Genomic DNA, 12,487 nt, shown 5'->3' with positions numbered 1-12,487 from the left:
TGGGGCATATTTGGAGAGAAGTAGTAGTAGTAGCTGAAATGGGTAAGACAACGTTAAAGGATGATGGAGAATCCTTACGGGTCGTGTAGGACATGATTTTGGACATGACAGTAGGAAAGCAAGTCTCTGAGCAATTGGCAGTTGAACCAGATTTTTTAGAAAGCAACTTGTTCCTCCCGCCGCTTACTATATAACTGAGGGGTAGTGGGGGTGACAGGAATATCAGAATGAAACTTGGAATTGAGTTCACAGCTGAGTTGTCTAGATCTTCGACTTGCAGAGAGTTGATGATGATCACGGAGTACAGAGAAGAGCAAAAAGAAACATGGATGGTCAATGGTCTTCCGTTTCAAATAGTAAGTAATGTCGAAGCTTGGACCAGGGCCATCTTTTGTGCACGGCACGCTCTCCGAGTCTGTTACGGCCACGGACTCCCTGACGACCACCTCTTCGGAACCTCCTGTCAAATTAGTTGAACCGGTTGGCGTGTCGAACCGAAAGCATTAACTTTTTACGATACAAACGTTCTCTATCCAGTCCGTACTTACATCAATAAGAGGTAAAAGTAACCATAAGAAGTTGATAGTAAATACGTAGCCTTTACGAGGCGCTACGAAATGATGACCGATGCTTAGGTAATTTAAATTTTCTACTTCGCTGGCTTGCCACGTCGTCAAACAATTTTCATTTTCAAAGTTCAAAACAAATGATTTTCGGCGTTCGGGGACTTGACGTGACGACACATCAGAGCAGAGGTGGCTGGTCATAGTATGCTAATTTGACTTTTAAATACGTGCGTTGATTATAAAGTACGGAGCGAGAGATAAGAACAATGCAATGCAGATGAGTGACGTACATGAACTAGCAAATTTTCAAACGTTGGCTATCTTGCTGGCCCGGATGTTTGCAACCTGCGCGGAGGTAATGGAGGCCTGTTATCCGGCCCTTTGACAATTACCGGTTCAGATATGCCAACAGCTGGTGACGTTTCATCTGTCTCTGATGATGGATTTGATGATCCCTGCACCGGCGAAGCTCCTCCCATCTCTTCTGATGCAGGTGATACAAAGAGAACATCATCATTGGACGAATCAGGCGTAGTACGTGGTACAGATGATACCGTCCGCGGAGGAAGAGGCGGAGGAAGAGGTCGTGCAGATGGTGAAGCGACATCGCCAGAAAGGCTAAGTGGGGCAACATCCCCATTATGTTCGTCCATGTCTGCGCTTATAGGCGTCGACTGGTTGTCCGAGCCTTGTGATTGACCTGTCAGAATCGGACTTTTCCATAAGCGATACATGCTTTGAATAGCAGGCCCCTTCAGCTTGCTCTCCGGGGGTGTTGACGATGGCGCAATGTTTCCCATTGACATGGGTTCCCCACGATGGCTTGCATGTATCCCTGGAATAGTCATTGTCCGCGCCTGTGAAGGTTGGGTGTGAATGACAGATGGCCTGCGGTGCTCCTCTGTGACATCCGTAAAATCACGGTCTTGGAGTGGATCATTTTCCGTCGCCGACTTTGACAGAGAAGGTGCAACAAATCTAGATGAGGAACTCCCTTCCGATGAACCGCCTTGCATCATATGAGGAGGCGATGCAGGTGCACCAGATAATAATGACACATGACCGCTCGACAGGCTTGTGGACCTCTTGTCTTTCCCATTGGGGATGGGAATAGGGGTGGACCCACCGTCGTCCCTGCGCTCTCTTCGTTCGGCAACAGCAGCACGCACTTCTGCGTAGCTGGGGCGCCCATGTGGACTCTCTGTCCGGATGCGAGCATCCGAAGGACCGACGTCCGGCACGTCATCCTGAGAGTTGACACTGCTATCTTTCTTAAGACCACCCCAATTGACCCCCCATTTACGCATCGCCTCCTTAGCAGTGTTACTTAGCGCTTGCTTGTCTGCAGCTTTCGACTTCAGTGTAGAGAACAAGGAGCTCGCTGTACTCGAACCGGCAGAGGGTCGAGGGCTCTTGGAAGGTGCACTAGAGTCAGAGGGGCCATTGAAGGACTCGTCACCACCGACCGAGACTGAAGAAGAGACAGAATCCGCTCGAGAAGACCTGGAACGTGCTAGAGAGTGTGCTGACGAGGACCGGCCGTGGTATTGTGGTGACAGGTACTCAGGCCTCTCTTCATCCAACTCCATCTCGCCAGTAGGTTTGTTTGGATGGGAGTTGGTAGGAAGATCTTGTTTCGGCGTTGTAGAACTTGTAGCGCGACTCCGTCGTCCACGAAGATCAGACTCCTCGACATCGCCGCCCACATCTGAGTCATCTCCACTAGGCCGCCGCCTAGAGACTTTTACATTGCTGTCTGAGGTTCCAGTGGTTGCAGAGCGGATAACTGGCACGCCTCCTAGTGATGATGCATCAACCACCAGATCTTCAGCAGACACCGAACGCTTTATTGACGGTGCCATGATATCTTCGGAGGTACCTGAAATAGATGGGATGTCTGCCTCGGATGCCGCAGGTTTTACACCGACTGGTGAAGTCGAGACGGGCTCTGACTGCTCGCGCCGCGCAGCATCTGACCAAAGTCCACCCCGATGTAAATATGGCGAGCTGTCAAAGAAACTGATATCATCCATGTTGGGCATTACGACGGACTCTTGTATCTTAGTCGTACAATTAGATTGTGATTAATATGATGGATCGCCAAAGATACTCACCACCTCAATGATTCTTGACTTGATCGTGTCAAGTATCATGCTCCACGTAATTTGGCGATCGCTCACGATGGGCTCGACATCAATGACCACACGTGGGGTCTGCGTGAACGCGTACCATATCCGACTACTCGGTGGCCGCTTGACCTTAATGAGGAGGTTTCCATCTATCTCCCGCAGAATGACCGCCAGCACCAATTTAACGGTGTACGACTTGAAGCGAGCACCGAGGTTGATTGTGGCAGTAGTCTCGACAGTCGCACGGACCTCCCCTTTGTATGTAAAGCGCACCTCGAGCGATGCGTCGCCCTCTTTTGTGAGCTCCTTCAACATCGGCTTGCTAAGTGTCGGGGCCTTGTTTCCAATTGAGAATTTGGTGACGGAAATGTCTGTGAGGAATGCGGGACGCTTGACTTTGGAAAGCTTCTTCATAAGACGACCGATGATGTGCGACTCTAACGTCTGTGTGCGGTAGAAACTGAAGAATACGCGCCCAAGTAGCGCGTTTAGCCAGCGCATGGGGATGACATCAGGTTGCTCATCAAGAGTCACGACAAGCTTGTTCATTTCTGAAGGGAGGAATACGCTCTGGAGTGGGTCGAGAGTGGGTGTGCCAGTCGGATGCTCAGATGCATGCACGAGCGCAAAGTACCAGTCCTCCATCTCGACACAGGAGCGCACGAAGATGAACCAAGGTTTCGATGCGCTCAACGCCTCTTGTCGTACAGCGTCCCGATTTTTCTCTTCTTCCAGAAGCCGCTCGCGTTCAGCCGTCCGCTTCTTCAAGCTTCCACCTGCCTCCTCCACCTTCTCATCGATATTAATATCTTGAAGTGCTGTCTCATTTGCCACGTTCGAAACCACTGTTTCTTCGGGCATTTGTCTTGGGCGCAGGCATATGGCATTCCGTTTTGTGTAGAGCTCCCCGTCCAGAAGTCCATCAGGGTAAACAGACACCTCATGTCTACCCAACTCTATAACAGCTTCACACTCCGTCCTACTTTCGTCCTCGTACAGGTACAAAACTGTACCCTTAAGGACAACGTACCACATGTCCTTCGGGCGTGAGCGCTTAGGGTCCTTGGAGCGCGCATCAAGGTAGGAACGGACGAGTGTGACGTACGAGCCATCGGAAGACGCAGATTCCTCAAACGTTCTACGCATGGTGAGCCAACCACTGCGCGTCCTGGGCTTGTCGTTGACATCCAGCGATGAGGTAGGATCTTCGGTTTCTGCTTGTGGCTCAATCGAGTCGGTGTGGGGCTCTGGCTTGGCATCTTTGCCTGAGTTGATTTGCACGGGGATAGAGGTGTATATGGCGATGCCGACAACGATAAGGATGAGAAGTGGGATGAGTGTCAGTCCGCCTAAGATGTACGCATAAAAGAGCGCTTTGAGCGACATGTCAGAGACTTGAACGCTTGGGGTTGTCACTACTATAATACGTAGTACTACTGGATTAACTTCCGGTTAGCACTGAACCTGATAAAACTGGCTTTAGCAGTCAGTTCTGGTTGAAAGGAAAGGAGGGGAGATAAAGAACAGGTCTGTACGTTTGTGGGGCAACTGGGTGAGGAGGCCAACGACACATAATTTCCCACGTCAAGTAAACGTGTCTCCCATTTCCGCTCAATGATCTGAATCATGACGATAAGTTAATCTCTACGACGGTAGTGAACAAATATATGAGTTGGATAACATGATAGATACAGTGCAATATGGTTATGGAATGAACTGCCCAAGACGGCGAATGCAACAAATGAGGGACAAAGGAAGTCAGTGGTAGATCGGCCCAACAGACTCAAACGTTCGTCTGACAAGGAGGCCGTAGCCTTGGACGTCGCCTAGAAACCATGCTCCTAGAGTACAGCCCTCTTCTACACTGTTCATCATGTGTGGGAAGGACGGCACACCAATGACCGTTGACGTACATCCAGTCATCAGCGTGGTTGTCAAGATTGGATGGAGCTACGAGGGGCGGAAATGCGCTGTTTGATGGGGCGTATGTGGGCACTGTGAGGCGCGCGCCAAATGCTGCATCTTGATACGGTACCCAAGACGAGGTTTCACGCGCCTGAGAGGGACACGGCGAAACAATAATTGTCGGAGCAGAAGGGTGTGTAGGTTTGATGATGAGCGGTTCGACCTTTGAAACAAGTTGAACATCAATTTGCACATACTTGGATCAGGACTTACTAAAGCAGACGAACGCCTACGCTTTCTTCTCGGTCGTTCTGGTAGTGAAATTTCAGGACGTGTAAGTGCGCTTTCTTCTGCCAAGTAAATTCTGGGGCTCGGCGACAACGACGGCTGCGGCTGCGGAGCTACTTCTAAATTTTCGTTCGTCTAAGAGTTCGTTCCAGTTTAACTACGTAGACAGACAGAAGCGCGACGTACCTGTTCTAGTTCTTGACCAAAGGGATCTAGCTCAGACAACAGCCTAGCAACTGTGTCCAAGTCTTCCTCCACAACATGTTTCAAGCCACGATACACAGGCTCAATGGTTTGGCCACACAGCCCGCGCCACGAAAAGTCGAGACAAGTGAGCACGTTTACATCGACCAACTAAATTGTGAGGCGTCCGCCAGTTCAGATGACGACGGTAAACAACCTTGGAATAGACTTACCATGCCATTGTCACTGCCAGACATTGCATGTTCAACGTGCACATCCAACCATCTGGCAGATTTGCGTGACAGTCGAGCAAACATCCCTTGAGTCCCGCTCAAAGTCCACCAAAAAAGTAGTTACTGCACACGGTACTCCGAGGCCCCTAATACCTGCGGAAGCGAAGTAGATAATGTGTAAATCGACCTTGATATGAGAGTCGACTGAACAGGCTTCAGGTGTCTCTAAGGATGGAGTGAAGCATGGAAGCCAGGTTCCGGGCATTGGGCCAAGGGAAAGCACATGGAAGAGAACATGGACGTGTTTTTGACTCCGGATATGAAGAAGCCGGAGCCGGTAGACAAGAATCGGCTTGTAGTAGACTGCTATTTGCGCCAAAAAATCATTAGTAAATATTCTATACCCATTTAGATTGTTTTTGTGAAACACGTTGAAATTTTGTACCGAAATGGTGATCAGGTGACACGTACCTCTCTGCACTGACCAAGACTAGTGACAGCAGTGCATTGAACGACTACCACTGTGTATATAAGCTCAACCACAAAGTAACCCAGGCAAGTAGTCTTAGAGGAGGAAGTAGAGGCAATATGCTATAGTACTGTGTGACACGTGGCGGATAACGCATGTTAGTACAAGCTATCGCCTAACGCCGCGACGCGCCCGTATGCCAGGGTCAAGTTAAACACGTCGGGACTCCCAGACTGCAAATAGTACTAGTAGTAGTACCCGTTTGTTCATTTGCACATATGGTCTTGTTGTCGAAGTTGTTGTCACATGCTGTGTTTTAGATTACAAGTGTAAATGACTCATCTATTCGGTTGCAATTTTCACATCGAACGCCGAATTCCATGATATCCTCACGAGAGTTAGCTCGAATTCCTCGGTGTTCCTTGGTGAATTTCGGAACTGCGATATTCGCACCTCTCACGGTCAAACGGGTTGCGAACAGTTCAGGAGCTTGAAGCTTGAGGATTTGTAGCCAAGAGCCGATACATGTCCCCCCATACTAATATGGCTATCGTCATAGGTCAACTCGGTAATAAGCTTCATCAAGGTCTAGAATTTCGAATTTCGATATACCATGCAAAGATAAGTCGACGGACCAAGACTGCTGAACTGGGACCTTGCGCCCATCTTCTGTATTTATACCGTATGTCGAGCCTAAGTTTGCGTGCGCGGGAACGGCCGCGTGACTGTGTTGCCTCGCTCGCACCATTTCAAAATTGATACCCCCTCCTGATTCCAGGAGGTGCAAGAGGCTCGCAAAAAGGTACCGGCAGCCTCGCAGGGATAAGTCTCCCTTGAATCGTGTACATGTGATACTTTTAGGCTTTCCACTAGCAGTTTCCTGTGTCACCTGCGGATTGTCAGCCTGATCTGTGAGACTAACGGTCTAACCTAAAATGGTCCCTGTGCGAGCTTCTTGTCTAGCCCATGAATCACTACCAGATTATCAGCGTTTGTAAGAACAGAACTTAGAAGATCAATTTAACCTAAAAAAGGCCCCTGTGCAAGCTTCTGGTCTACTAGTTAGTGAGATCCTGCCGTGTCTTCCTGCACCGTCTTTCGGATATTAAGAACAAAACTTGATGCTGTCTTCAATTGTAAGCTAGATGGCATATCGAGGTATGCGAGCATAGCATATTTACCACATCACTAAACAGTGCTAGGGGCTTCGAAGCTTCAAATGAAACCCCAGGCAGTAAGGATCAAATGGGGCTCCTGAAAGGACCCCAGAGAGTGAGCTCGATCTCTACAAGGGAATGTTTCTGACTTCCCCGCGTAATTATGAGCTCCACAATGAGGCACTGGGCTGTGTAACAGCTTTAAGGAGTTCAGAGTACCTGTGTTACGTGGCCTTTGCTTCGTACAATTCGAGAAGAACGTAAACGGCTATATAGGGGTTTGGGCCAAGCTCTAGTCAGTAGCCGCTCGACGTAATACAACCATCACAGCTGATATTAATGAGAGACAAAAGGGCATAACTTCAGGACATTATGGTCAGGATGCGAAAGAATGTACTTTGCTAAACCGATATGGAAGAGATGACTCTTCCATATCAAACGGCAATAAGCCGGATGTGGCACGTGGACGACTCCCGGAAGTCTCCATACAACCTATGATGATCCAGCTGGTCTGCTTGGTTCTTCTTGGTTCTCGCGAGTAACGCCCGGCACTGCCGGAGTGTTGTGGTGCGGAGAATCAACCCTGATTGGCCGTACAAGACGGAAAAAATAATGAAGAAAAAAAGAACCAGCTGTTTTGAGCTGGCATTCCGCATGATGACCATCAGAACCAACAGATGCTGTCGGTGAAAACCGACGGACGTTTTCAACGACGATCACGTGTGAACCCGAGAATGATGACAATGAGCCACTCACCCGTAAAAAGTTCCCGTGGACTGTGGTGGTCATTACTGAAATAAACGATGCTGTAACCATCGTCCCATCGCGACCGATAAGCAAGTTTCACTGCCTACGAGGGAACGGAGCGGCGCCACTATCAGCCCATGCAATACATAGTCATGATTGATATGAAGCTAGTGACCTTGATACGAGGCCGGTGACGCGGATATGAGCTATGTGTAAAACCAACTTAGGCCTAAGTCAGCTCGTAACAAACTTTGGGTAGATATGCCCGAACGGCCTAAAGTGATTTCACTTGCCAGATTGAACAGAAAGGCTGCGCGTTCTTATATCATAGCTGGCGCGCAGTGCTGGGACACGAGGCAAGCCTCGAGGCGTCGTGCCATCAGGCTATGTCCTGAATAGGAAGGGTGATGATATCTAGGCGCCGTGTTTGTGAGCGGGGCGGTGTGAGGGCCTCCAGGATGTGCGGCAAATATGACGTCGTGAGATATGTGGCTAATACAGGCGGGCTGACTGATCACCGATGAGATAAGTTGGGCGGTTTGAATTGATCTGTTTTTGTTTCAGATATCTGAGATGCAAATATATCAAAACCGGCGGTGAGAGATGGGATGATGATCAGGATAAGGATCATATAGATCGATGAGATGGTGAAGCTGATAATCAGTTTACGTGGAGAAGTCCAGAGGAAAACGAGGACCAATGAAATTGGGTACATATCGACAACAAGGGGGGAAGACGTGTAACTGGTAGTATGGAAGGAGTTATGGAAAATACTTCTTAAGAAGTGCTCCTGGAAGGCTACCCGGCAATTTCATTTCACGGAGAAAATAGTGCGTGGCAACTTCCTATATGCACTAGATGGAGGACACATGGTTTTTGACCATTTGGCAAACAGGGAAACAGTCAAGGGTTAATAGCTGATTGTAGGCAGGGGAAATACCAGAAGCACGGGCGGCGATCAAAGATTGATCAGTTGAACAGCACAAGATAAAATATAAGCAGGACACTGGCGGTTAGTGCCCGTGGGGCAGGCCCGATGACAATGTGACAAGAGAACATGATGTACAATCACTGCCATGGCACTATTATGCGTGATATGGGAGCTAGACTGATGACTGTGTGATATGAAAGTCAGGAACGGGGCTGGTATTGTTGGAGCGTGTTGTCCCCCAGAAAGAGGATGTCTGACCAAGTGGCCTGCCTCGTTGCAAGGCATGACTCTCGGTGACTGATCACGAATACAAAGGAAGCTCTTGCATGGAGTAGCATTGTGCAATATTGGACAGCTTGCTGGTAAGAGGGCGGCCTCGAGGCATGATTCCGCACGGATAACTGGGATAGGGATGAAAGTTTGAACCGCAAGCGCAACCAATTGGAGCTAAAGTACTTACAAGTCAGGGCTAACGAACCAAGGGAAGAGTGTTCCGAGTTGTCGTAGCCCTGTCGTCGTTGCAGAGAAATTACGGACCCACTACGGCACCTGCCTCAGCACAGCCACCATCGGGTAACTGTGATTGGAAGATACCCCGTGAACTGCTTTCCACAGTGTTTATCCACAGCTGACAACAATGGTGTGCCGACCAACAATAATGTAAAAAATTTACATTATACTCCAGGATTAAAAGGTTGGTCTTGACGTCGTACCTCACAGCTGCTAGCGATACTCACCGTTGTCTAACACAGCCTTTCTATAATACTCGGTAGGCCTTGCCAAAATTTTATCCTGTGCATGGCACTGACAGGACGCGTGTACGATTCTCTTTATCTGTAGACTTGCCTATCAAAGGTCAATTTGAAACCTTAGACTGGGCTCCGAACGGCCATTTTTGTTGTGGCCTGGGTCACTTATTCATATCGCGAACTTGTAGACGCTCATTTCCTGCCTCGAGGCAATCCCCGAAGTCATCTCTCATACGGTCATAATATCAGATCCGAGATCTTCCCGTGGAACAATTCCCTTTTAACCATCGGTGAATCCATTTCCTTTCCCTTTTCCCCCCGTCTATGCTTACTGCTTCTTTCCGTCCGCCTAGCGGTGGCTGGTACTGTCGTCCCCCGCCCCCAATGCAGCGCCGCGGCCGCTCACGCCAAATATCGCCAGTGGCACTAGCCAGGCAGGCATCCGAAGAACGGAGACTATATCATTTATGTGCCGAGAAACAGCGGGAAGCAGAAATTGCTAGACATACAAACTTCTTTGTGCCACAGGCACCTCTCTTATCCAAGTTAGAGGAGGCGGATCCTTCATCGACGCATGAACAACGTTGTGGTTCAGATGCATCATCAGTGGTTCGCTCTCCTTCACGTTCTACAGACTCCAAGGCCGCCTCCATGAAGTCGGCGGACAAATCTCCTTCGTCTACCCGCTCTTTATCACCGACTGCTTCAGGGTCTCTAGGGTCCGCTGAATCATCAGCACCATCTTCTATTTCCCTTGACTCATATGACTCGCCTCCCTCACCTCCCCAATCACTTGAGGACCAAGTACAAGTGGCTTATGCGTTGGATGACATCCGTCTTGCCAAGATCCTGCTTCTTAAACTTAAAGGGATCGAAGTCACCTCGGACAATGATCCTCGAATAGATGAAGTTCAAGACGAGGATTTCGATATGTGCTTCGTACCATCAGGTCCGCTCAAGCTTGAAGAACCTGAATTGCTTGTTGTCCAAGAAACTCGACGGAGACAGCAACAGAAGTGGGAGGAGGCTCAACGAAGACAACGCCTGCGCATGTGCGAAAGGATTTGGGAGCAGGAGAAGCACCGTCTACACACCGAGCGGCTTCGCGCTATTCGCCGCCGCGAGGAGGAAATCGCTGTAGAGGAAGAGCGAAAGCGGATAGCAGAGGTTCACAAGCGTCAAGAGGCAGAGCTCGCTCTTCGACAGCGTTCCACGCGGGTGGGGTTCTCGATGGCTCAACGTCACACTGTATCTTATGGTAAATTGTCGCAGGCACAGCTTGAGAGATGCTCTTCGAAGCGTAACGAAGATACATTTCAGTACAGCTTCATGCGGCCCATGAATTTGAGCACAACCCCACCCAAGCGTGGTCTCACATCCCCGAAACCCCTCCGTAATGACACCACGCCGAAACCTTCAGGTGGCCAGCAGCGCACGGTGTCGTTCAAGGAGGTCATGTCCTCCATGGACGGTAAGCTGTTCCCCCTCGACGCAGCTGAGCGGGCGGAGGAGGCGAGGCGTATTGCAGGAATCAGTACTGTCTCCAGCCCTTCGCGCCACCATCATAACTCTGCGCGATCTGATTTACTGCTGAACCTGCTGCATGTAGTCGAGTGGCAGGAAGGAGAAAGGAGAAAGGCGAAAGGCAAGAACGTGGAACGACCTGCGCAGCTTCTTGAGCAATCTCCGCTCTGCAGCACTCCTGCCCCTATACCTTCGATCCCTTCAACTGACTCGATACCCCCAATGTCATCTTCTGTTGCCACGTCTCGATCGAACTCTTGGCTGTCCTTTGGCAGTTGGCGCTCGTCGGTAACAGACATTACGTCTCCCGAAGCATCTTCGCCTGTCTCGGACTCGCCCAAATGCTCCACGTCATCCCTGCAGCTACCCACTTTCTATGACAGTCAGCGAGATTTGAGCCCGCGCTCCTCCTTCGTCCGTGTTTCGCTCGATGAAACGCCACTATCGCCATTCAAGGCTCAAAGACATACTCAGGAGGTGCAATGGTCTCGACCTACTGTCGAGGTACCTTCATTAGCAGGTCAGTCTCGTGGATTGGAGAGCATGGGGAAATCGCTGGTTCGACATGTCAGTCGTTCTGTTCATGGGATAGTCGATGTGGCGAAAGGACTCCAATCAGCCTACATCTCTACGACCATGTTTTCCGTTGGCGCCGCTCCCTCCCTCTCTTGTACGTTTTCACACTCTCGAGCCAGCTCCTCCAACAGAAGGAATTTCCGACCCTACGGCTACCGTGCTCGCCCAGGTGACGTGAAGAAATTTACCTCTCTTACCACACCATCACCAACAACCACCTCGCCTGAGCCGATTCACTTTATTCCTCTCGTATCTCCTTTCCCACCGGGTAGTGCATTAGTTGTGCACCGCTCGGGGGCCTCTCACTCCCTCATCGTCCCTTCGCCCCTTCGCCCTCGCACTCCCCCCACTGCGCTCGCTTATCGCATGCGGCCCGTCGCGAACCCCGAACTCCTTCGTTTACGTGCACTCCAGAATCTCATGTATTTGCGGGGCAAAGAATGGGAAGGCCGCGGACGAGAAGGCGGGCTCGGTTGCGGTAAAGAGCGTATGCTTGGCGTTGCCTTTGAAGGCCGGGGGCCGAGCGGCCTAGGGTGCGAGATCCGCTTTGTTATCGCATGATAACTTCCCTCCTCTGGTGGGACTTATGTGTGTGGTGGTATCTGGACTTTATAATCAGTTTATGCATTCTTTAATCCTAATTGCTGGAACGGGACCTTCCATTTTCGTTTTGTAGGAGTGGGAGGAGCGGAGTGGTGGTAGTGATGATCTAGGTGGTCCATCTGTTGTCTGTATCTATAGAATGGTTTTTAGCTGACGATACCCTCGCACCACGAGCACGTACATATGATTTTTTCTTTCTCCCTGTCCATATTATATACCTGACCGGCGCTCTTCCAATTGCGATATCCCATCCATCTAGAATTACCACTTCCTTGTCTTGCGATTCCTCCTACGTACTTCGTATCTGCTTCGCCATAGAGAGTTGATCGAATGCAATCTCTTGTTTGTTCGTTTTATGTTCTAAGCAAATTCTGTCCTTAAATACTAGTGTGTCCATGAGGTGAAACACAACCTCGGTCTCGGGTCT

The 12,487-nt window shown here is 49.9% G+C and overlaps 3 protein-coding genes across 3 annotated transcripts; 1 reads left to right on the top strand and 2 right to left on the bottom strand.

Annotated features, from left to right (window-relative positions):
• Positions 1-667: 667 nt before the first annotated feature.
• On the bottom strand, positions 668-4,257 carry HD556DRAFT_1371980 (uncharacterized protein). The gene is made up of 2 exons (XM_041302972.1): positions 2,681-4,257; positions 668-2,626 (listed from the first exon to the last, which is right to left on the bottom strand). The coding sequence occupies exons 1-2, from the start codon at positions 4,079-4,081 to the stop codon at positions 884-886; spliced, it is 3,144 nt and encodes a 1,047-aa protein (XP_041160166.1). The 5' UTR covers positions 4,082-4,257; the 3' UTR covers positions 668-883.
• A 196-nt stretch (positions 4,258-4,453) lies between these two features.
• HD556DRAFT_1443243 (uncharacterized protein) lies at positions 4,454-5,328 on the bottom strand (the record flags this gene model as incomplete). Its single annotated transcript, XM_041306573.1, has 5 exons — positions 4,454-4,559; positions 4,609-4,823; positions 4,874-5,023; positions 5,075-5,242; positions 5,305-5,328. 5 exons carry the CDS (start codon positions 5,326-5,328, stop codon positions 4,454-4,456), a joined length of 663 nt encoding a protein of 220 aa, XP_041160165.1.
• Positions 5,329-9,681: 4,353 nt separating this feature from the next.
• Positions 9,682-12,018, top strand: HD556DRAFT_1237266 (uncharacterized protein; the record flags this gene model as incomplete). Its single annotated transcript, XM_041297887.1, has 3 exons — positions 9,682-9,982; positions 10,076-10,575; positions 10,642-12,018. 3 exons carry the CDS (start codon positions 9,682-9,684, stop codon positions 12,016-12,018), a joined length of 2,178 nt encoding a protein of 725 aa, XP_041160164.1.
• Positions 12,019-12,487: the final 469 nt, after the last annotated feature.

This window comes from Suillus plorans (assembly GCF_016647745.1).
Source record: "Suillus plorans strain S12 chromosome Unknown HD556scaffold_28, whole genome shotgun sequence".
NCBI lineage: Eukaryota > Fungi > Basidiomycota > Agaricomycetes > Boletales > Suillaceae > Suillus > Suillus plorans.
The sequence above is the reverse complement of the archived record's forward strand: the minus strand, read 5'-3'. Positions and strand labels throughout refer to the sequence as shown.

Excerpts from the sequence above, each read along its gene's own strand:
- HD556DRAFT_1371980 (XM_041302972.1), bottom strand. The coding sequence starts at position 4,081 with ATGTCGCTCAAAGCGCTCTTTTATGCGTACATCTTAGGCGGACTGACA. Across the intron at positions 2,627-2,680 it reads AGTCAAGAATCATTGAGGTG|ATACAAGAGTCCGTCGTAAT; the intron begins GTGAGTATCTTT and ends TGTACGACTAAG.